Below are 24,971 nucleotides of genomic sequence, written 5' to 3' on the forward strand. Positions count from 1 at the left end.
CTCAGAGTAAACATTGTTTATTTTGAACATTCAAATTTAAAAAAACAAAAAAGTAACAAAACCCAGGACATATCTCATACACATACACACACACGTTGCATCTCATGTCACTTTATGTACAAAATTAGGCGGGGGGGGGGGGCGGGTGCACTAATTTCACAGTGTCAGACAGCTGGACGTGCTCACTCACTGCTCAGCCTGGGCCCACGAGAGCCCCTTCCCCACCCAGCAGGGGTGAGGTGGGGTTTGGGGTGGCAGGCAGCTGGGACAGAGGGGAAAAGAATGATCGCATCTTTGGGAGGGGACCCTTTCTCCAGTCTGCTCCGGGCAAGGTGCTGGGAAATGGAGAGGAACCAGGGACCCAGTTCTTGGTGGCGGGTAGGGACCACTGCATTGTGGAGAGTCAGAAAGCTGAGATCAGGTCTCCAGGTGTCCTGGCTGGGTGGCCCCAAGGGCCACTCACCCTCCTGGGGCCCCGGCATCCTCATCTATAAAATGAGACTTCAGGAGGGCCTCCTGAAGAAACCTTCCTGCCCAAAGCTGTGGTCCTAGGTCATGCACGATTGTGGCAAGGTGATTTGTCCCCTTGGGATGTTGACTGGGGGTACAGAATGCCACAAAGGGGGGCAAAATCTGGCAGATAAGAGCTGTGAAGCACCTGGAGCAGGGCTTGACCCAAAGCAGAAGTTTGAGAAAGATCCTCTCCCCCATTCCCTGCCTGGGACTCTTGGGAGACCGTCCAGCTTCCTCTTACCTTTGAGTTCTGGAAACGAGAGCCAGTTGGAGGGCTGAGGTGGCGGGCACACTGCAGAGACCCCTCCCACGGCCTCACCGAAGGGGACCCTGGCCCTGGGGCCAGCCCATCCCGGGCCTCTTCCTCCATCACCAACCCTGTGAGGGTAGTGAATGGGGTCAGGCACATCTCTTTAGGGAAAAACCCATCGGGAGCAATGATGCTCAAGTCCCACTCCACAGAGAGTAGGGCTGCCAGTCCTTTGGTCCTGGCTGTAACCTGCCTTGGTTTGAAGTCTGGACTCCAGCACCTGCCAATTGATGGACACTGGGCAGGTTACTTAACCTCTCTGTGCCCCAGTTCCCTCCCTTGTATCATGGGGCTAAGAACAGTCCCAGCTTACGACTGTGTTGTGAGGATAAATGAGATGTGAGGTGCTCAGCACAGTGCCTGACATTTAAAAAAGATGGAACAAACAGGCTCCATCATCACCATTAGCCAGAGCAGCTCAGGGACACAAGCGAGCGCCATTTCCAGCTCCTCTTTCCCCGTCTTCTTGGCTGTGCCCAGGAGCAGCTAGACGACCAGAGCTGGCATCCAAACAGCAGGCATTCGGCAAAGGTGAAGAACGATGAGTGGATGAAGGAGGGGTGGGGACTTTCGGGCTTTCACCTTCCTGGAATGGAAATGGGCACCCAGGCCACTCACCAATGGCCCAGACTCACAGCCTGCACCTCAACGCCTCTAATTTGTTCCTGTGCCCTCTGGAGGGCTGACCAGGGTGACTCAGCATGGGACCAAGGTCAGATGTCTCGTCTTTGTCACCATGACAAAGCATAAAGGACTTGGGATGATGCCTCTGGGTAGGCTAAGTTCTGTCAGTTCCCTCCTAGACCCTTTCTTTCCCCAAGGCCTCCACAAAAGCTGCTTCCTTAAAACCAGTAACGGAAACCCAATAGAGCCCAGTGTCCCGGGAATCTGGGTCCTGAATCTGCTGTCACCCCAGCAACAGCATATGTCATTAAGAGACGCTTGACCCAGCACTTAGGCTGATGTCATCGGCTGTTACCAGGGCAACCTTGGTCTCAGCAGTTCTGGCTGAAGCACGCCATCGCTGCTTCTTCTAGGGGGAGTTGGGCCCGTGGTGCTGAACGGTCTATTTGTGCTCTTGAACTGGCAACAAGGGAGGGAACTGGGGGCTGGAGGCAACAAGTCTTGGAGAAGCCTCCATGGCAATGGGCCCCACAGCCTGCAGCTCTTGCATCTTGCCTCAGGTTAAGTGGTGGTGGGGAGCAGAGACAGGGAACAGAAAGCGGGGCAAAAGGCACCGGTTCCCGCTTGAGTCAGGCAGCCTGCAGCTGCCCAGACACCTGGTAGGTGACTGGCAGAGGGAACGCCGGCCTTCTATTCCTGCCAGAGTGCCTGGGGATCACCCCTCTCCTCCCCCTACTTCCTGTGGTGGGGGGGGTCTCGATGCCAAGATGTTTGTGTGTTTCATAAAGGAAGATGTTCATGTTGGAAAACATTCTGACCTCTTTAAAATGTCTGTCCTCTAAGGTGAGGGCTGGACTCAAAGACACTCATGGGCAGGCAGTATGGTGTAGGGGGGAAGAGCACTGAAGAGGGTGTCAGAAGCCCTGGGTTCTAGTCTTGGTTCTGCCACATTGTGCTGTGTGGTCCTGTGTAAGTCACTTGACCTCTCGGAGCTCTTCCCCATCTACACAAGCAAGAAGTCAGACTGGGTATTTTCATTCTTTTACATTATAGCTTTTACATTCTTCCACTATCTTGCGGGAGCTGGTGAGGACTCAGGGTGGGGAGCTGGAAGCCTTCAGCCCTCTCAGATGGGCAAGGGTGCCAGGCTGGGGGGGGGGGGCGTGATCCAGAAAAGCTGGTTTTTACAATCTGTGTATGAGGTTGGTCTGCCTTGCCCCTTGCCCTTGCCCCTGACTCTCTGGAGGCAGCTGCTGACCCTGACCCATGCCCGGCCAGATCCCATCTGCTGCCTACTCTCAGGATCTGCCCCTGGTTCCTAGGCAGCGTCAGGCTTGCCCCACCCGACCCACTTGGAATCACAGACCACCTCACGTTTGATCTGGAGAAATGACCAAAGCAAGGGCCTCAGCTCACAAATGAGGAAGGCCAAGCCAGAGAAGAAGGCCACACAGCAGGTGAGCAGCCAGGCTGGCTAGGAACCATGGGCTCCTTCTCAGCCAGTGCTCTGTACACCACTCTGTGCTTCTCCCCTCTTTGCCCACTCGGTTTCTCCCTTCTTTCCCCAGAGGCTTCGGGGCCATGCAGAGGGATTAGGTAATGTGGCTCTGCCATAACCTGGGTCCCCTGGGCACATGCCTCTGTCACAAGCTGCTCCCAGCCCAGGCTGAAGTGGCCCAGGCCCTGTCCTGGGCACGGAGGAGGAGAGGTGACCTGCCAGTTAGCACACGTGTGGGTGGGCACAAGGGGTGACTATGGCCTTTTGGCCTCCCAGGGTCTTTGTCCCTCAGGCTGGAGCCGGGAAGGAGATGTCCTGGGAATTGAGGTGGGGGTGGGCCAGGCATGGAACCAACATTCAAACCACTGCACACAAAGAAACGAGGAAAGAGGAGGAAGAGAGAGGGTGCAGGAGGCTCCATCAAGATCCCCTTGCCCTTCACTGGCAACGGGTGGAAAGATGGAGGAGGGGTGAGTCTGAGTCTCCTATGTCTCTGTCATCCCTTTCTCAGCTGGGGGGACAGCTCTAGAGCTTGTTGTGGCCCTGAAGGGGAAGGGGCCAGGCCTGGTGCATGGGGGACAGGGGGCAGACAGCCACCCCTGCCATTGAGATAGTGGGCCCTTCCTCCATACATGACCCCATGGGACATGCTGTTGAGATCAGTGGCATCAGACGTGGTGGATGGGCCAGGGTGGGTGGGGGTAAGAGACCGCTCCAGTGTGATGCCGAGAGGGTGGACAGTGCTGTGGGCACTGCTATCACTCCCCACTCACCCAGGCTTGACCTGTTGGCTTGAGCTGCTTGTCCCCATCCAAGTGGGGTTAGGGGACAGCCACTGCAGGGCAGGGCATTCTGGAGGTGTGGGTATAGGTGGGGGAAACAGGAGGCATGGCCAGGAGCAGGGCAGGAGGGAAGGCCAGTGTGTGGGTAGGCTGAGGAGGGAACGTGTGCCCCCACCGTAAGGTCCCCAAAATGGCAGGCAAGGGAGGGACCCTGGATGAGGTGGCCCCTCATGCTTTGGCCCTCCCCTTGCAGACATCAAAGGTGGTCTTTTTTGCACCCCCGAAGGCCTCCACCAGCTTGTCTTCCCAGGGGAGGACGTTGCCCAGCAGCGGCCCGGTACAGTTGGCAATGCCCAGGACTTGCGCAGGTGTCAGGGCGTGGTCCCACAGGTTAAACTGGGCGATGTCACCCACAAAGGCCTGGGTGGCATCAAACCGACCACCCAGGGTGTCCTGGGCCAAGAGAGCAGCAGAGAAAGGAGAGAGAGAGACATGGAGTGAGCCATCGGAAAAGACAGGCAGACAGACTCAATCAGGCCCCAGGTCCTGCTGAAGCCCCGCCCCTTAAAGTTCTAGCCCCGCCCCAAGCTTCCCCCTCTGTCCCCAAGTTTCCAGCCCCTTGGGCTGGTCACGGCTCATTCTGAGTCTCAGTTTGCCCATCTGCAGAATGGCTGGGTCAGACTGATCACTGCTGTGCTTCCAGGGTCCCTTTACCTAACCCCTCCCTCCCAGGGGCCCTGGGTGAGTGTGATACCTACTCAGGCTTCAAGCCCCCATACCACCCTGAGCCTTACCTGCTCTTGGCCCAGGATAAGGATCCCATGAGGCTTGATGGGGTGCCAGGCGGCCAGGTTCTCGCCGGAGCCCTGCAGCTCCCCGTCCTGGTAGGCAGACCACAGGCCATCCCTTGTGGTCCAGGCAATGCAGATGTGGTGCCAGCCATTGTCCTTCAGGCTCAGAGGCAGCTGGGCCACCTGGACATAGGTCCCGCAACCCCAGGTCAGAGGTGCCACAAGCCCCAAGGCTGGACCGGCGCGGTGGAGCCCAGAAGACCCGTGTCCTTTCCAGGGACTGAGCCAAGGTTTACCCTCCCCTTCCTCTCAACCCCATGTCTTTCTGAGCACTTTTTTCTCTTTCCCCACAACTTAACCAGGCAGCTTCTCTCAGATCACAAGGGACTATTCAGAATTGGTTTTCGAGTGTTTCCAGGTTCCTTATTCACCCCCTCACAGGCCTGTAAGGTCGTGTGGGGCGGGAGCCACATTTCACAGCCTCTGAACACCTCACACAGCGCCTGGCACACGGTTGGGCTCAAGGAGTACAAGCAGCCTTGGACTCAGAGGCTGGGCACTGGCGTCCAGCCCTGGCTCTGCCAACCAACCTCCTGTGGGACCTTGGGGAGGCTGCTCTTTCCTCCCTGGGCCTCAGTTCCTCATGCAAAGGATGCTAATGGTCAGGCAAAGGATGGCAAATACATAGCCACCTCTGCCTCGTCTACCCAAGGCGGACATGGCTAATCAATCGTGAACCCAGGCTCAGCCCCGGGATCTTTCCTAAAACAGTGCTCTGGGAAGCTGCTGGTGATTGATTAGCGTTGGCCTGTGAGATGAAATGTACTTGCTGCCTGTGGATTTGGGACTCCCGAAGGGCTCATTCATCTCCAGAGTTCTGTGAGATCACACTTTAACACAACATTCTCTGAGGCCCACTTAGTGCCAGGCTTGTTCTGGACACTGGGGATGCGGATCTGGTCCTAGCTATAAATGAGCTGAGTCTGCAGGGGAGGGAAGTACTTCAGGGACAATATTATAAGGCAAAATAACAGGGGCCATTTGGGAGGTCCAGAGGAAGAGGCAGGTGTGGGACAGCAGACATGGTATTCAAACACCTCTGGAAGGACAGTGGATCTGACTGTTCCACTGCAAGTCAAAGCAAGGTGGGGGCACAGCAGGAGCAAAGGCTAAGAGGCTGGAATAAAAGGGGAACTGAGTAACCTGTGAGGCTGACGTTTAAAAAGACGTTAGAGTTCCTGGAATAGGGCCGTGCTGTGCCCTGTCCAGGGTGCTGAATCCTTTCTGCTGAGAGCGGAGTGCTGAGCTTGGGCAGGGCCAAGGATGGCAGCCAGGGGGTGTGTGAAGGGGACATGGCAGCAGGATCTAGATGTACTCCAGCTACCCCAGCCTTCTTAGGACCTACTGGGCTACAAGAGAAACTCACTGTCCCCAAGGCCCATCTCCTTCCTCCTCCTCCTCCTCCAGGACACCCATGAAAGACACCTCCTGCTGAGCTTGCTTCTGATGGGTGACAGTCACTTCCTAGCAGCTCTAAGTGGCTGTGGGCTGGTCATAGGTGGGTGTGATACGGGGTGTCTGCATCTCCGGGGGGGAGGTCTCAAAAGACCACCATGCCTGCAAATCCCAAAGCAATATGGCAGGTAGAGGAGGATACTGGGGAGAATGAGGATGATAAAACACTCCTCTTCTCCTGCTCAATCACATGCCACTCCCACACCACTCCCCCATATCCTTGTCCGGATGTCACCAATGACAAGGTGAGTGGGGGCGGGCGGCCCAGGCATGGGGAAGATGGGTGGCCCAAGGGCAGAACAAGGGCACCAGTCTACTCTCCAGGTGAGGGGAGGGGCAGAGGGGCTGGCCGCAGGGGAGGAGGCGGGGCGAGGAGTCCACCAGCGCTCCCTCCCTAGGTAGGTCCCTGGGCCTCATTTGCTTCTCCTCTTCTCCAGGAGAGTGAGCAGGGCCCTGGGACAAACCCTTCCAGCCCTGCTCCCGCAGCTGGGTCACTGGGGAAGCCCCCCGGGCCTCCTCTGTAAATGGAAACGCCATCACTGACAGCCTCTCTTGGATACAAGCCCCTCTTCAGCCAGCCCCAGGTCTGGCTTGTCTTTGTATCCCCAGAACCCAGCCTGGCACCCAGTAGGCATTTCCTGTGTCCTGAAGCTGCCAAGCAGGGGAATGGAAAGGGCCCACATGCTTGGGACCCAGCCCAGTGCAGGTGTTCCTGGAAGGGTAACCCCGTCCCCCACTTTCTTCCCACTCCGCCCAGCCCCCACTCACCTTGTCATTGATCAGCAGTTCCATGGGGTCGTGGCCCGCCTCCAGCAGCACAATCTCATTGGCCTGCCCGGGCACCGAGTAGGAGAAGGGCGTGCCCTGGCCACTGCCCCCCGACCTGGAGCGCAGCCACATGCAGACGGTGAAGGCGTAGAGCTCAGGCAGTGCCTTCCGCACACGGGCGTACATGTAGTTGTTGCGGATGGGGATGCTGATCTTGAAGGCATCTGGGGGGCTGTAGGCTGAGGACCCTGAGGGGAGTGGGCAAGGTGGACATGGTGGGGGTCAGTGGGCACTGATGGAGGGGCAGGGCAGACTCTAGGATGAAGGCTCCTAGTCCCTGGGCATCTGCCATGTGCCAGGTGCCTTCATGGACCTCTCTACCCTGCCTCTGTGTTGATGGGTGTGGTTAAAGCACAAGGGCTCTGGACCTGAGACGTCCTGAGTTCAAATCCTGCCTCCACACTTTCCAGCCACGTGACATCCCACAAGTTCAATGTCACCTCTCCAGCCCGGGTTTGCTCAGTTAAATGACATAAATAAGATTTCCTCCCTCCCAGGCTTGTGTGAGGGCCGAGCGGGACAAACTACATAAAGGGCCTGGCCTATAATAAATGCTCAACAAACCTGAGCTGTGGCAATGATCATTTTTCTGAGTTCTTTGCCTATTTATTTAATAACCACTACACAGAACCTTCTACCTGGCAGGCACTGTTCTAAAGACTTTCACATCATTCTTGTGACAACCCCATGAGGTAGCCACTATTATAATCCTCATTTCACAGATGAGGAAGCCTTGGTGCAGAGATTAAGTCATATTCTCAAGGCCACAAAGCTGGTCAGCGGCAGAGCTGCCATCCGAACAAGATCATCTTGGGACTCCTTGGTGTCCAGGGTGCCTTCCTGTGCAGAGTTTCAGGGATTCTATGTCTTGAGTATCAGAGGGCTTTCTGCAGGGGTAGACTAGAGAGTCACCTCTCCCAAGGCCAGGGGGAACACCTACCACACCCACCTCTAGGGTAGGAGGTCCCCTTCTCTAGCTGCTTGTTGAGGGCTGGGGTTAGGGGGTTAGGGCTGGGGTTAGGGGGTTGGGGCTGGAAATGGTGGACCTGGGTTCCCAGGTCTGGTTGGGGCTTGGGGTGAAGGCTGATGTGCTGATGCAACATGGTAAGAGAGGAAGGGACTCAGTGCCCCTTGAAACCCCTTTCATAGATGAGGAAGTTGAGTCCCAAGAAGGGACACAACTTGCTCACAGGCACACAGACATCCAGCCTAGCTGTCTGCCTCCTCTCTGCTCTGCAGCTTCTGGAGGGGTGTGTCCCCCAATCCCTTAGAATATGCAGTACAGGGGGCCAGTGGCAGGACCGAGGAGGGGTGAGTTTGCCTTTCTTATCTCTGTGCTCCAGCCAGGATGTGAGCCCTGAAACCCACCGGGCCGTGCCTTGCCTCCTGCCTTGCCCCTGCTCTGGCCCCTCCACTCCAAAACTGACTGGCTCTCTCCCTCTGCCTTCAACGACTAGGCTGAGGCTCGCCTCCTTCAGGAAGCCTCTTGGATTTCCTTCTCCTGAACTCACGTCCCACGTCTAAGCCAGTCGCTGATTATTGCTCATGATTTCCCCATAACTTGTCTGTAAGCCTCTTAAGGGTGGTCCTCACAAGGTTTCAAAGATGAAAGGTCCCTGAGAGCTCAGGAGTCCTAGATCCCCACATTTCAGATGAGAAAAATGAGGCCTGGGGAAAGGAAGCAAAATTCCAAAGTGAGCCAGTGACAGCTGTGGAGCCGGGAGCCAGGGCTCCTGATGCTCAGACCTGAGCGCTGTCCATGACAGCACGTTTCTCTGACTCCTGGCACTGCAAGGCCCAGTTGCTAAGCAAGGAGCAAAATTCTGATTCATAGATTTTGTGGGGTTGTTAAATGCATGGACTTGGAAAAGTCCAAACCTCAGACCTGGTTTGAGGTCCAGATCCACTACTCACTGGCTGTGTGACGCTGGGCCTCAGTCGCTTGACCTCTCTGAGCCTCAGTGTCCTCATCTGTGAAATGGGACTAACAGTACCAGCCCCATGTGGTTTGTGAAGATTAAACCAGCTGACATGTCAAGTCCTTAGCCCACTCCCAGAACGTAAGGCCCAGAAAATGTTAACTGTTAAGAAAAATAATGATATTCCCCAATTATTCTCTCCCTCTTGGGTTTTGCAGCCCCCTCTCCACTGTCCCATCTAGCTTTAGCCTCTGGAGAGCGCAAAAATATTTTCGAGTGAATCTGCCTCCTTGAAGACCCATCTGGGAAAGTGCCCTCTGCTGGGCCCTGGACCTACCATGTTCCAGTCCAGCCACGCGGTCCTGCAGCGCATCCAGCTCCTTCTCCACCTGCTGCCGCTGCCGCTGGCTGTTGTGACTGAGAGCCACTCGCTCCTTCTCCAGGGCCAGTACCTTGGCCAGCAGCTGCCCCTCTAGTTCGTCCATCTTGGTGTTCAGGGCAGTGGGCACCGCGGGTGCAGGGGCTGGGGCCGCTGAGAAGTTCACACGGGCTGGGAGCTCCTGCTGCTTACAGGGCAGAAGAAAGGGCATGTGAGGTCACTTGGAGGGTGGAAGGAAAGAGACACAGGGCTCAGAGATGCCCACCACCCCGTCGGGTGACCCCAGGTGAGCCTCAGCTTCCCCAAAGGCAAATGGGGATGGCTATATCAAATTCAGGCAACACATGTTCAACGAAAGAGCAGGCTCTTTCCACTGCCGATGTCTGATGGTAAGCTGAAAGCAGGCTGGGTCTACCCTCAAGAACATCTCAGCCTATGGTGGGGTGGAGGTGGGGTGCTGGCAGTGGAGAGCTCTAGAAGCTCCCCTGGGTGGTTCTCACATTGCAGTCAGGGTTGAGAGCCACGGCTGAGTCCTTCATAACTGAAAGCTGTATGCTGACAGGTTCTTGAAGGGGTGGATTGCCTTAGTCTTCACTCATTCGCTCGCCAGCCTTCTCAAAATGGTGCAAGGCTCTGTGTGGGCACTGGGCAGATGCAGAGGCACAAACCAGGGGCTTCTGGAATAGGGCTGCAATGGTGCCTTAGTCAGAAAACCCAGGGCTCAAATCCAGCTCCAGAATCAATCTGCTGTGTGACCCTGGGCAAATGCCTCCACTTCTCTGAACCCGTTTCCTCACATGCAACAGGGTACAACTGTACCTATTTAGAAGGGGGGTTGGGGGATGGCTAAGTAGTAAATGCCAATGAACAGAGCCTGGTTATTGCAATTACTGCCCAGGGCAGAGTGATCCAAGCTGGTCTCTGACACCCTCATCCTGCCCAGGATTTTTTAGAGCGTCCCTTTTGCTGCCTTATGACCCCAGCGGGCAGAAGAATTGGAGCAGGGTCCCAGGGAGGGGGGCTCTCCTCCCCCTCTCCTGCTGGAAGAAGCCCTTCTGGGGTGGAAGAAGGCAGGCGAGGCCACAAGTCCAGACTCTGGGAGGGGGTAGTCTCTGGCAGACATTAATAATTCATTGAGCTTCTAGGAGCCAAATTAGACCTTCCCTATCTCCTTGGCTTCCTCCACACTCCCCAAGGGCCCAAGCAGCTCCTGCTCAGTCAGCCCTGGGCCTTGCCTGCAGCCTTAGCCCCAGGCCTGAGCTCACTGAATTCTTACGATACCTTCACCGAGCAAGGAATAATCAGGGAGCACCTACTATGGGTTGGGCCCTGCACCCAGGGCTGAAGATACTGCCGAGGGCAAAACAGAAAACCAAGAGCACGGCCTAACATATCCTGAGTGCCCTGTGCCTTGCAGGATGGCCCCTCAGCTTGGAGCGAGTACAGGATACCCCTCCCGAGCCTCATTGGCCCAGCCCTGGCCCTGTGGTCATTTGCTGGGTGAGACTGGGCAGATTCCTTCGCCTCGAGGTGCGTGTCTTCTAGCTGTGTGATGAGCAGATAAATGGATGTCCTGCCTCAAAGTGCTGGAGGGTGGGGCGGGGAGGCCAGCGCCTGAGAGAAGCTGCCATGACCTCATGCTGGGGAGTTGGAGGGACTGACACTCCCCCTCGGGAGTGGGAGCAGGGGGGCTAACTTCTTTGGTGTCATTTTTCCTCATCTACAAAATGAGGGCTTGGAATGCCCAGCTTGCAGACCTGTGGTCAGGATTAAATGGTGGTGTGCAGGACAAGAGCCCGGACAAAAGCTGGACCACAGCGGGCCACTTTTTTTTTTTTTAACATTTATTTATTTATTGAGAGAGAGAGAGAGAGAGAGAGAGAGAGGGCATGAGCAGGAGGGGCAGAGGGAGAGGGAGAGAGAATCTCAAGCAGACTCCCCGCTGAGCATGGAGCCTGATGCAGGGCTCGATCTCATGACCCTGAGATCACGACCTGAGCTAAAGCCAAGAGTTGGATGTTTCATCAACTGAGCCACCCAGACGCCCCCACAGCGGGCCACCTTTATCCCCCACCACATCCCACCTAAGAGGGCACAGCCACCCATCCATGCAACCGCCTGCTTGGCCCCCCAGGCCGGGGTGCAGGCCAAGTGTGGTGGGTGGGGCATGGACTAATGAGCAGCTCTGGACAGCTGGCCCCACCCCTGTGACACTAACCTCCGATACCCTATCGGAGGGCTCCTTCTAACTCCCTGGGTGCCTACGAATCCTAACTCTGGCTAAACACAAAGCCTCAGTTTCCTCTTCTGTGAAACAGGGACAACAGGTCCTGCTCTGTCCATCCCCAGGACAGATGTAAGGATGGAAGAGTTGAAGTAACAGGCCCTCCTGGACAATAAAAGCAGAATGCAAACTGTGAGCCTTGAACCCATCAGCCAACGAAGAGCTGGCTACCTCCAGAATCTTCCCTTGGCCACGAAAGTCCATGGAGTACCCACTGCACTTAAAGTGGCTGAACGTTCAGTAAATCTTGGGCTGAGGCAATTAGCTCATAGAATGCATCCTGTCTCAGTGCCAGCAGGGCCACGGCTGGGTCTCCTGGGCTCCGGCACCCTTTATCCTCCGTTTCCCTCTTTGCACGGGGCCAAGCTTGACAGGAGGGCCACACGTCTGAATGAGACAGGGTGCCAGGCCCGTCCTTGGCCCTGCACGTGTATTTACTCACCAATCCTCACAGCCGCTCATTTTGCTTGGTACTCTTAGTGCTCCCATTTCACAGATGGGGGAACTGAGGCAGAAGCCCTTTCGAATTTCCTACAGCAATGGGGCTGGGCAAAGCTGACACCTCTGGAGCTCTCGAGCAAAGCATCCTCCTCCCTCAGAGGAGGAACAGGACGTCTAGTGCTATTTACACAGACGCCGTGGTGAGGAGAAGCCATGCACGCTGAGCGAGGCGGGCGTGCAAGCTGTTCTTTTGTCGGAGCCACCAGCTCTGTTGCCGGCAGGAGGGCCAGGGAGGAGGTGGGCTCTGCAGATCGTGTGTGGCCCCCTCCCCACCCCAGTGTCTGAATCAGAAGAACATGACTCCCCCCCCCACTTTCCCATCTGCTGCGGGCGCAGGCTGTGCGGCGTGGGCTCCTGGCTGATGCCAACTGGGCCCCTAGCCCAAGATGGGGGGAGGGGTGATGATGCCATCACCCCCACTCAGGTCCCGACGAGGCAGGGAGAGGGGGGCTCCGAACCCACAGACTCTTGTGCTGGGAGTCTGGGTGGGGTTCGGCGTGAGTATACGGGCCCTGAGCCAGAGCCCGGGGTCCTAGCCCGGCTCAGCGCGAACGTGCTGGGCTCATTAGCCCTCAGTAACAAGAATACGACAGCGGCTCCTGTCCTCATCGTCGTGTACCACATGCCAGGTCCTGCACCGGGGAAGTCTGGGCGCACATTTCACAACCCCTCTCGACGATCGGGGGAGGTGAGGGGGCCCACTTTACAGATGAGGGAACTGAGGCGGTGAGCTGAAGTTTCAGGAACCCCAGCCCAGGCCCTTCGGGTTCTAGAAGCTGTTCGCCTTCTTCCGTCCTTCCCTCACAGTGTGGGTCTCATTCTGCCAAGTGGGCAGAGTGCTGGCTGCCCTGCCTGCCTGGGGGGCCAGTGGAAGAGGTTCCGGTGGCCATGAAGAGGCTGGGAGGGTGCGGTGGGCTGTCACACTGCAGTGGGGGGGGGCGGCCTCACTGAGGGACCCGGAGAGCAGGGACCTGCCTAGGGAGGGTGGCTCAGAGGCTGGGAGGATGTGGGGAGGACCCAACCACCTCGTCCCCAGGTGGGGTCTGCTCCTTTCCTTCGGGGAGCAGAGGGAGGGTGCCGGACCTCAGCACCCAGCTCACCCCCCGCCCCCGGGACAGCACAGGGCCCAACTCTGGGGGTGGTGAGCAGGGTGGAGGAAGAGAGGCTTCATGGCGGCACTGTGGGTGCGGTCTCCGCACCTCCCCATCTGACCACCCCCAAGTCCAGTGGGAATTTGCTGGGCTCACATCTGGGTTCCACCTGCCTAGTGACCTCGTGTACAGCTGCGGTGCCTCAGTTTCCCCAGAGAAAAGGGTGCAGCAATATCTCATCACACTGTAGTGAGAAGTGAGTTAATGGCCAATGTGTGTGAGGGCTGTCCTGAGGGTGGAGCAGGCCCGGGAGGCACTTGGTGTCCGTTCTTATTGCCACTACTTATAGCTCTTGAAGGAGCCCATCCTTCTTCAACTCCAACCATAAACCTTTTTGTTTAATCATTATATTGAGAGAAAAAGCAGATTACAGAAGAACAGTTGGATACCATTTGTATAAAGTTGCAAAGATTCAAAACTAGATCATGTATTTGTAAAAAGCAGGAAGAAACACACGGGGAGAGATGAATACAAATTCGGGGCAGTGGTGACCCTCTCTTGAGGGCTGGTGGAGCTGGGAGGCTCTGAAGGGCACGAGCTGATTGCAAACGTTCTGGGTCTTGAGTCTGGGTCCCCACCCGGATGGCATTCTTTATACCTTTGTGTATGTCTGAGATACTCCGCAATGACTTTCTTTAAAAAAACAGGGAAAAATCTAAAAGCAGAGTTTCTGAGGGTAGAATCTAAACCTGAATCTTAATGGTAGCCTCACTTGGGTCCTCTGGGCCTCCCTAGTCCAGGCCCCGGTCACCTGGGCCCCTACACTGGCCCTTCTCCACCGGGCAGCCAGGGGCAGCTGCCTAACTGCTAAACCAACCGCCTTGCTTAAAATCCTTCAATAGCTCCCCTCCCCCACCCATAAAGTCCCAGCCCCTCTGATCTCAGCCGTCACTACCCACCCCTGCAAGCTACACTTCCTTTCCACCTAAAGTCCCCAACTGCCCCCGGCTCCCTTCTCCCAGGGCCTCGTACATGCTGTTCCTTCTGCTAAGAACACACTTCCTGCTCCAGCCTCACCTCCCCTGGCCAATGCCGGCTCCCCCTCCAGACGGCAGCTTTCCCGACCCCTGATCTAAGATGCTCCGAAGGGAGAGGAGAGAGGGCTTCTTCCCTCGGTCCCTCCCTCCCTCATTCATCCTCGCGTCCGCGTCCACACAGGCTGCGACAACTCGATGTCGCGAGTTCAGGCACGACTCTCACATCAGACAGGTCCGCGTCATTTCCAGGGTCCCGACTTCCTAGGTCTGTGCACGCATTTCACAACCCCTCTCGACAATCTGGGGAAGTGAGGAGGCCCACCTTACAGATGAGGGAACTGAGGCGGCGAGCTGAAGTTTCAGGAGCCCCAGCAAGCTGCTCAACTCCTGGGACCGTTGGTTTCCTCAACTGTAAAATGGGGATAATAATGGTCTCTACGTTTTGGAATATAATTAATGACCAAACGAAGGAATGTGTGTGAGGGCTGGCATACGCTGATAAATAGGTATAACCAGGAGTAGCATTCGCGTCTACTGAGGGGCGGGAGGGCACAGGGAGTGGTAACCGTGCGGGCGGCGGAGGCCAGCCTGATCCTTGGTCCTGGGCCCGCAAGGCCGATTTGGAACTGTAACCAAAAGTTTGTCTAAATGGGTGTCCGTGCAGCTGGGGTGCCAGGTCAGGGCGCTCCGTGTGTGGCGAGGCAAGGAGAAGGCTCTCTGAGCATCTGTCCATCCTCCCTCTTGGGCTCAGAGGCCCCAGAGTAAGTGACAGGATACCCCAAGCCCCGGGCCCCCTTGCCTCTCCCTTCAAGTATTCCCCATCCAGCTGCCGCACTGAGGCGGCCACAGAATTCCCTCTAAGGTCCTGCTTGCCCACATACTTCCGGGCCCTAGCCAAAAATCTGCAGCAAAGACTGCCCTCTACCCCTCTACCCCACAGCCCATTTTTATAGAAAATCCTGGCTGTGAGCTTAGCTCAGCTTCTGCTGTACTGTGTGACCTCGGGCAAGTTACTCAGCCTCTCTGAGCCTCAGCTTCCCCTGGAGTCAAATGAGGGGTATGTGGGGGGCACAGAAGTGCTTCCACTTTGGGTTGGTTGTCTCAGTCCCTGTCCCCAGAGTTCTATGGGGACCATGGGCCCTAGACTGTCCTTGGGAAACCCCACCACATTTTCACTTGGTGAGGAGCACCAACCCCTGACCTCTTTCCACCTCCCACAGGCAAGGACTTCACAAAATGGCCAATGAACATAAGAAAAGGTGCTCCAAAGCATGAGTCATCAGAGATATACAAATTAAAACCACAGTGAGTTCACTACACGCCCACCAGAACGGGGAGGGTTTTAAAAATAACCGTACCAAGGCTGGCAAGCTTCACACACAGGTGGGCATGCCGACGCTTACTGCCACTTTGGAAAAGTGTTTGGCATCACCTCCTAACGCTAAATAAATGTCTCTCCCGGGACCCAGACACCCACTCCTGGGGATGCAGCCAGGAGAAATGAGGGCTTATCGCCACCAAAAGATGTCACAAGAATGTTCGCGGCAGCCTTATTTGTAATAACGCCAAGCCAGAAACAACACAAATGTCCATCCATAGAGGAAGGGTAAGTAAACTTAGGCATATCCATATGTTGAAACACTACACAGTGTGGAAAAATAACCCATCCCCGATACATGCCCCGCGATCAAATGTCAGACAAACAAAACAAACACAGACACGACAGGGTGCGGCTGTCTGAGAACGGTCGTATGAAGTTCAAACACAGACCACATCTGTGGTGACAGAAGCTGGGAGAGTGGTGCCTCTGGGGAAGAAGGGACTTTAGGGGTCACAAAGGAGCCTTTGGGGGGGCACTGGGAATGTCCTCTTCTTGATCTGGGTGGTGCTCTCATGCATGTATCCATACGCGCATTTTCACTGAACTGTACACTTAAGATTTATGTGTTTTATACGCAAGATATATGAGCTCTTACATATCTGGAATGTAAGATATACCTCAAAAAAAGAAAATCCCCCAGGTAAGGCCCTGACTTCTCCCAAGCAGGCTTGGAAGGGCAGGACGGGCCTCTCTTGGGGGAAGGACTGCCAGAGATGAGAGGCCCAGTGCCCAGGATGACAGGACAAGAGGGACCCTCCCGGGGTCCTGCCCCTCCCCTTCCCCACCTGTCAGACAGGTAAGTGGGGGTTAAGGGCTTCCCAGTATGTGCGCCCCCCCCCCCGGAGATGGGGCGAGGCCAGCCACAGCGTCTGCAGGTGGCTGGTGGGCACTGAGGTTCCACATCCTCAACGGGCAGAACCTCTCTCATTGCACCCTGCCAGCCCCCTCCACAGCCAAAGAGGCAGGGTGAGGGGAACCAGCCCCCACCAAGCAGAAGCTGCCAGAATGCGCAGCAATGGAGGAGAAAAGCAAAAGCAATCAACAGACTTTAGAAAAGGCACCAGGAGCTTCTCTACGCCACTGTGTTTATCTGTAGATTTCCCTCAGAAACTGGAGGTGTGGGAGTGGGTGGCTGGGGGCCCGGCTGGGGCCACGCACACATGTAACCCCGCCCCCCCCCCACAATTCCTAAGCAGGACGCATCTGCCCAAGAACTCCCAATTTAGAGCCCAAAGGGCCAGGACCAAATCCAGCCCCTTCTTGCACCCATTTTACAGATAAGAAAACAGAAAAAAAACTGAGGGAGGTGAAGAGCTTAAAATCACAAGAACTCCACTTTATGCCACCAGCCAGCCTATTTCAGAGAATATTTAGAACTGGAAGGTGTTTAGAGAACATCTGGCTCACCATATCATTTTATGGAGTGGAAACCGAAGCCAGGGGTGGGGGTGGGGTGGTGTGCCTGGCCCTGGTTCCTCTAGAGTCTCTGGTCCTCCATGTCCTTATCCGGAAGATGCAGACGCATACAGCCCACTTCCCAGGGCTGAAGACTGATAAGCTAATAAATACTATTTGTTATCTATTACCAGCAAAGCTCCCACGTGAGCCTTCTGATGATCCTGCCAGCCAGCAGGACAAGCCTTTGAGGACTGGCCCTCATCATTCTTGCTCCGGGTGCGCAGAGGCAGAAATGGCCCAGGACCACATCCAGCACCAGGCACTGCCCTCATCTGTCTTTCTCACTCTCCTGAAGGTAGGTGAGGTCTGACCTTTCCAGGTGGCTCTAGAGAAAATAATGGAGCACAAGGAAGGACTCTGGAGCCAGACACACCGACAGGGTCAAATCCAGGCCCCATTGCTGTGTGACCTTGGGCCAATGTCTTAACCCCTTTGAATGTTGGGTCTTTTTCATCTGTAAAAGGGGAATAAAATCGTTACCTCCCTCATGGAGATTTTATGAGGATTAGATGAGAGAACGCGCAGTGCTCGGTGAGTGTGAGCTATAATTGTTATCAAGCCCAGGGTCCGCTGTGACCATCATCAGAGTGTTCCTTACCCCTGTCTTCCCACTCCAAGATGGGGGTAGGCAACCAGCTTGCCAGGCCGGGTTAGGGATGTGGTTTCAGTCAAAGAACTTCTGATTAAATCAATCTTAAAGTTTCATTTTACACATTATTAAATTAATGCAAAAATGGAACACTGGAACATGCATATATGGCTGGTTGCCATATAAATGGTTCAACCCTTTTGGAAAGTGGTTCTTGGCCACAGCCATAAAAGATCAATATCCTCTGACCCAGTAATACCACTCCTGGGACTCCAGCCTAAAGAAATAATTCAAGAGACTTAAAAAGAAAAAAAGAAAAAAAAACCCAAACAACTATCTGCATGAAATTGATCCTGCAATGAGCATCTAGAAGAAAAATAATTAGGAACAACCTACATCTCCAGTAACAAGAGACGATAGGAGGATTGATGGATGATAGAGTCAGAGATGGATTCCAGTGTATTATGGCCATCATTAAAATGGTAATTACCAGCAACCAGTAACTCTGGAACAATGTCTACCTCTGGAGAAAGGACCGAGAGGGGCCAAAAACAAAACAAAACAAAACAAAACGGATACAATGGTGGGATTAAATGCGATTTCTCCCCCCCAAAACACCTTTTGACTTTTTTCAATTAACAGCAACAACAATAACAAAAATGAAAACACAGGAAGGAAGGCAATTTCTCCTAAGCCCACAAGTGTGGCTCTCACTTGAGGCCTCAGGGAGAGGCCTGGGCCAGTGTGAACTTCCCTCCCCTTTGGTGGAAGGCCGATGGGGTGAGGGAGGAGGTGATGCAGAGATGTGCCAAGTGGAGACAGGCAGGGATGTGCCCAGGGTTATGGGAGCAGGATTGGGGCTAGGAAAAAGACAGTGTGTGATTAGGGAGGGCCTCTGGGAGGTGGCGTCCTCAGAGCAGAGTCCTAGATGATAAGTATGGATACTCTGGGGGTAATCTGGGCAGAGGCAAGAAGGAACTGGGAGTTGGGCCAGCTCGGAAAAGACAGCCTGGGAGCAGGCTGGGGAGTTTGCACCACAAGGAAGCCCCATGATGGGCTTAAGGAAGATCCCTGGGGCTGCCTGGAGGAAGACGGGTGGAGGGGTGTGTCTGGTGGGTTGAGGAGGCTGCTGCAAGCATCCAGAGAGATGAGGTCGACTGGAAGGAGGGTAGGGGAGGAGCTTCTCAGAACACACATGAAAAGCAGGTTGGCGGAGGACCTGAGTTCAGGTTGGGGCACCATGAGGGCAGGGGGCTGGTGTGATGTCCAGAGGGATGTGCTCAGGAAGCAGTTGGATCTGTCGGTCTGGAGCTCGGGAGAGAAACCTGGGCTGGACTAAGTTGGTTGGGGCATCACAGTAGAATATGTGTTGGAAGCTGCAGGGTATGGCTGAGTTCACCGAGGGAAAGTGAAAGGAGAGCCAGGCGGGCGCAACCATTAAAGGAGGAGGACCCCAAAAGGGGACACAGAAGCAGAGAGGGAGAAGGAGCAGGTAAGAGGTGTCTAGAAGCCAAGGGCATGGAGGTCTGTAGGAGGGAGGGAGGGATGGGGTCAGATGTTGGAGAGGCATTCAGCAAGATAAGGACTGAATTATTCCTGTTCAGTTGATCAACTCCGGTGACATCCCCAGAGCACGTTCAGTGTGCCATAAAGGGACAGAGGGAGGGATGAGGAAACAGACCTTGGGAATCCGGGGGCTTCCTTTTGAGGATATTGGATGAAAAGAGAGGGGAGGAAGTAGGTAGTGGCTATAGGACGCACGCAGTCCCGCGGAGATCAGTAGTCTGACCGCCCGACTGGACTGTCAGGGTCCAGACCCCAGCTGCTGCGAGGCTCAGAAGGCAGACCTGGTGGGCAAGCAGAGCCCCGCCCTTCTCCCTCCTGGTCCACTGCGCTCAGAAAGCAGGAGGGCTATGTGCAGGGAAGCCAGGGCTCTCCCAACCCGGGAGGCCGATCTGGTGCCAAATGCCAGCCGCCAGGATCCCCGCCCCGTCCCCCAACCTCAGCAGGCTACCTGGAGGGGAGCCCACCCTGCCGAATGCACAGGTGCTGGGGAACAGGTCCAGGGCAAGCCCAGCTCTGCCAACCGCAGACGTGGGAGGAACTACAGGTGCCATCTGGGTGTGGAGGCAGGGGCTAGGGCAGGCAAGAGGAAGTCTACTGAAAACCACAACTTTTTTTTTTTTTACGTTAATAAACTCTTTTTCCTAAAAGAGGGGGGTTTGTTCCCATTTTTATTTCTGGCTACTTAAAAAATTAGCAGTATTATAGCTTAACGACAAAAATAGCAACCACTCACACTGACGGAGCACATCGCTGCCGTACGCTGTTCTGGGCCATTCGCAAAGACTAACTCACTCAGTCTTCCCAACAGCCCAACGAGGTAGGTGTTGTTATTGTCCCCATTTCACAGGTGAGGAAACTGAGGCTCCCCTGCACTGTTGAATTTCAGCGTTCCCCTGATTATCTTCCTGCTCTTGGCTCTCTCATCCTAGAAATGCCCCAGAGCCGAAGTAGGAAAAGGGGATGCTGCTGGCCTGGCAGACAAGCCTCCTGGGCGTTCCTCCTGCAGCTGCCACTCACCTAGGAGGGCCCTGAGCCCCCAGTTTCTCACAGATAAGGTGAGAAGGTCGGCTGTGATGATGGCCTGGCTGCACTCTGACCCGGGGGCGGGGGGGGGGGTGCTGACACCAGCACAGACTTTCTGGAAGGCTGCTGGGCCATGGCCATGGCCAACCTTCCCCACAGGCCTTGTCTCTGCTGTCAGGCCAGAGGTTGATCTGAGGGAGCCATGAGGAGGGGGAGTCCCTACATTTCCTTTCCTCCAGGCTCTCCTCCCTCTGCCTTTGCCAGCTCTGCTAGGTTGGGGGAAAATATGAAAATATGAAAGGGGGCTTTGGCCTCTCTCTCTCCCCCACCTCTTTCCACAGACTCAGTTTTGTTGCTAACCCCCTTCCCTGCCATCTGGAAATCATGGATGGCTACGGGTGGTCAGTGTCTTGCAGACATCCGTCCTTCCAAGTCTGCCCAGCTCCCCCAGGGAGGTAGGGGTCTGGCAACCTCAAAGGAGAAATTGGCCAGGGACCACACCACAGCCAATAGCAGACTCCCCCTCTTAGACCCCCTGTGTTTGACCTGAGCCAGGGACGTCCGAAGAAGGTGTCCACCCGCGGGAGGCCCTATTCTCCAGTCAGTCCCCACCCAGAGCTGCTGGCTTCCACGTACTGGGGGCTGGGCCAGCACCCTCTAAGCTGCTGCCCTGGGGTCCGTGGTCTGAGGCCGAGTGGGGGATATGGAGATGGGCAGCGCTGAGGGGCACCCGGATTTGGCTTATGGGACATTCTGTTCCCTGCTCTTCAGCAGGACAGCAGATTCCCGAGTCCCTTGGACAGCGCCTCCTTTCTCCCTCCCGACCTTAGGAAGCGAGTGGGACTGGTGCTGCTTTGGGGGTGTCTGGAAGAAACGAATGAAACGGACATTTAACGAGGTCCTAGTACGTGCCAACCATTTTCACATACCTACATTTTGGTAAATCCTCACTACGCGTGGACACTGGGACGCCCGTTTCACAGATGCGAAAACTGGGGCTTGTCACAGAGGCGCCTGGAGGGGACGGCGAGGGCAACGAGGCTTTCCCGCGCGCCCCGCGGGCCAGCGTCTCGGTGGCGGCAGGCCCCGGCCTCCCCTTTCCTCCCGGGGCCCCCCGCCGGCCGCCCCCCCCACACCCCCGGCCCGCGCCCGACGGCGCGCGGCGCTCACCTCGATGCGGTCCAGGCGGTCCCGGAGGGCGCGCACGGCGTCCTCCAGCTCCAGGATGAGCGCCGGCGAGTCCCAGGGCCCGTCGGCCATGGCGTCGCGGCGGGGCCCGGCGTCCTGGAGGCCGCGCGGCAGGCCGCTCTCGCAGCGGCCCAGCTTGCCGGTGAGCTCGCGGATGGTGTCCTGGTCGGCGCGGATGCGCGCCTCCTGCTGCAGCGCCGTCTGGCGCAGCTGCTCGGCCGTGCTCTGCAGCAGCAGCAGCTCCTCGCGCTCGCCGCCCGCCGCGTCGCCCTGCTCGGCCCCCGACGGGCAGGCGGCCGCCAGCGGCGTGCAGAGGAAGCGGCTGAAGAGGGGCGCGGGCGGCAGCGGGTGCGCGCTGGCCGCCGGCGCCCCGGGCAGCGCGGGGGGCCCGGCCGAGCCGCCAGCGCCGTGCAGCGCGCTCAGACTGCGCTGCGGGCCCGGGGACGCGGCGGCGGCGGCGGCCGCGGCGGCGGCCGCGTCATCGGCGCCGCTGTGCGCCGCCCCGGGCAGCGCCCGCGCGGGGCTGGCCGCCAGGGGCACGCTGGCGATGATGCAGATGACGGCACCGAGGAACGCCAGCATGCCCGCGGCCAGCAGCACGGCCAGGAACTTCAGCGTGAGGCGGGCGGCGGGGGCGCCCGAGGCCCCCCGGCAGGCGCGGCGGCGGGGTCGGGGCGCGGGGCCCGGGCGCGCGGGGCCGAGCGGGGCCGAGCGGGGCCGAGCGGGAGCGGGAGCCGGAGCCGGAGCTGTTGCCGCCGCCGCTGCTGCCGCCGCTCTGAGCCCGGGCGGCGCGAGGAGGAGAAGTTGGCGGGCGGCGGGGAGGGGGAGCGGGCGCGGCGGCCCCGCCCCGCCCGCTCCCCCCGGGGCCGGCCCTGGCCCAGCCCCGCACCCGTTCCGTGCCGGGCGCCGAGGCCAGGGCGCCGCCGAGAGCGCGATCCCACCGCCCGCACAGCGCCGGTGGGAGGTGGGGGGCGGGCGGCGACCCGGTGGCCGCGCGGCGGGACTCCCGGGGGACCCCCGCCGCACCCCTCCTGGGCTCTAGCCCCCTCCCCGAACCCGCAGTGCCGACAGCTACCTGGCGGGGAGCTTGTCTCCGTGTCCAGCTCAGTGCCGAGCGAGCTACAAGCTCGGGCTCAATTAAGCCTCACGGGGGACACGCTCACCGGGGAAATGAGAAGCCTGGGGCCCACCGAGGCCAGGTCGCTGTCCAAGGTCACGCAGCTAGAATGCGTTGGAGCAGCGTTTGAGTTCAGGCGCCCCTGAGGGGACTCAGGTTGTAGGGTTGAGCTGGGGTGGGCGTGGGTAGAAGAAAAGAGGTTAGTATTGGGGGCAGGGGACTGGAGATTTTGAGGCAACCACCAGCCTGTCGCTCGCCACCTCCGACCTCCTGAAGGAACAGGGTTCACTCCCCTCCACCCCCATAAAAAAAAAAAAAAAACCAAAAAACCAAAAACTCAGAACACACACACACACACACACACACACACACACGCACAGCAGAAAAACAAAGAAACAAAAACTTCCTGTGATCTCAGAGGGTAGCAGAATCCCTAAGGGCATGAAACATCCGGGGTCCCAGAGAAGACCCCTCTCCCCACCACAGTCTACATTAGGAAGGTAAAACCCTGCTGGGCATGTGGACCAGGCACTGGAAGGAACCAGAAGGAATGGGAGTGAGCTATGGTGTGGGGGTGGTTGAGGAGACTTTTACTTTCTCCTTTCAAAAATGTCTATATATGTATTTTGTGGCAAATTGACTTTGCAATTAAAAACTTAAAAAAAAAAAAAAACTTCCTACCATCCTCCACAATTCAGGTCCAGCTCCAGTTTTCCACGAGGTGTTTTCTGACCAACCTGGGTTCCCAGTGCTGGAAGGACACTGAGAAGGCTGCGGATGTTCGGCTGTTTTGCAGCGAAGGGTGGAGGAGAGGGGCTGTGGCTCCTGGGAGTACTGGCCAAGGCCACACCCAGGTCAGTCCTGAGCCTAGGCCACACCCAGGCCTGTCTCCCTTCCTAGCCTGCATTCTTGACTTGAGACTGGGGCTCAAGTCACAAACCGGGGCTCTGAACCACCATGGCTACAGTATGGTCTCTGCATAGTGCTGGTGGCAGGAAGAGACCAGAACATTTCTCAGAAGGCCACTGCCCTGGGGGACGCTCTTTGACCACTGGGATCCTGCCCAGTGGTCCCTGAGCACATGCTTCTCACACCCCACCCCTCCCCCAGCCCCAGGATGATGCCTACCCTGCTCACCAGATCTCTCTGGGTGTCAAGGATCATGAGCTATAAAGTGGGAGCCAAGCTCTATATGATGAACCTCAGAGCCCTATGCACGCGTGGATGTGAGTTAGTGCTCATTGGAGCGGTGACCTGGAAACCCCGCCAGGTGGCACAGCTTGGGGGAAGCATCTCCCTGATGGAGAGGTGAGCCAGGCTCTCTGAAGACAGACGCAGGCAGAATGGGGCCCATGAAGTCCCGCAGGTGCATGAGGCATCGGGACTCCAGGTGCGTCTACGTGTGTTCTGTGAAGACAGAAACACACACCTAAAATCCCCAGGAGAAACTGTTACAGAAAATCCAGGGAAGCACAGGGGAGGCCGGGAGAGGGGGCTGCTGCCAAGGGCAAGGGAGCCACTGCGGCTTGGGCACCAAGTGGTGCCACTTTTATGTGAGCTGCCCCATGAGATTTGGGGACAATTGGATAAATGGGTCCAGAGGCTTGAGTCAAATCTTGTTAAATTGGTCTGTTTAGCCCCTAGAATGGCTTTTTAGACCTGTGATAGGAACATGCCACTCTCCTTCTAAGCTCGCCGTCCCTTATGGAATAAATTCCAAACCCCTTAAGAGGCAGTACTGCCCAGTGGCCAAGGGCATGGATTCTCTTAGAGCCAGAAAGCCTCATTCTCACCCTGCCTGGCCCTGTTATCAGTTGTGCGACATAGTTTGCAAGGAGGGTAAAGTCTCAGGCCTTTCCCAATTCCTGACACTCTCTCTGCACCTCAGTTTTCCAAATTATAAAATGGGGGAATAACAGTAATACATGGAAAGCCTCAGTAAATGCCAGGCCTTATGATGCTAGCTTCTCTTGGTTTGTAAGACTGTTGGTAATCTGGACCCCGCTCACCCTTCCAGCCTCATCTCCTATTCCTCACTGTCCGGAGCAGTATCAAACTGTGCATAATTCCCCAAACACACCAGAATGACCCCCCTCTCTGCCTTTGCTCATGCTGCAGCTGCCTGGACTGCCGCTCCTCTCCTTCTTTGGCTCATCTACATCCCCACCATCCAGCAGGGTAGCTTCTTGGTAAGTGTTTGCAGACCTAGTTCCCCCAACACTGCCTGCTGCTGGAGGTCCTGAAACCCATTTCTCCCGGACTGTGGGAGAGACTGCCCCCACCACCAATCCCAACACAGAATCCCTCCAGAGATGGCCAGAAAAGCAGATTCTCAGGGGGAACTCCCCTCAGACTTGAACTGTCCCCACATTTTCCCTCTAAAGTCTCGCACCTCTAGGCTTTTTATTGCTTCACTTATATTCCATTCTTAGGGTAAGGGAATTCTGCCCTAAATGAACAAGTATCTTTGTTCATTCAAAATATATGTTTTGAGACCGACTTTGTGCCAGGCATAATGCCAGGCACTGGAGAGAGCTGGAAATAAGACAAACTCACAGTTTATAATCTAGTGGGGAG

General features: G+C 56.5%; 1 protein-coding gene across 1 annotated transcript; it reads right to left on the minus strand.

Moving 5' to 3' along the window:
* NPTXR (neuronal pentraxin receptor) lies at window positions 1-24,417 on the minus strand. Its single transcript, XM_032416918.1, has 6 exons — window positions 24,404-24,417; window positions 21,260-22,052; window positions 9,118-9,343; window positions 6,802-7,049; window positions 4,522-4,701; window positions 1-4,180 (listed from the first exon to the last, which is right to left on the minus strand). Exons 1-6 carry the CDS (start codon window positions 24,415-24,417, stop codon window positions 3,956-3,958), a joined length of 1,686 nt encoding a protein of 561 aa, XP_032272809.1. The 3' UTR covers window positions 1-3,955.
* Window positions 24,418-24,971: the final 554 nt, after the last annotated feature.

The sequence above is a fragment of the Phoca vitulina genome, unplaced genomic scaffold, assembly GCF_004348235.1.
Source record: "Phoca vitulina isolate PV1807 unplaced genomic scaffold, GSC_HSeal_1.0 scaffold19, whole genome shotgun sequence".
Taxonomy (NCBI): Eukaryota; Metazoa; Chordata; class Mammalia; order Carnivora; family Phocidae; genus Phoca; species Phoca vitulina.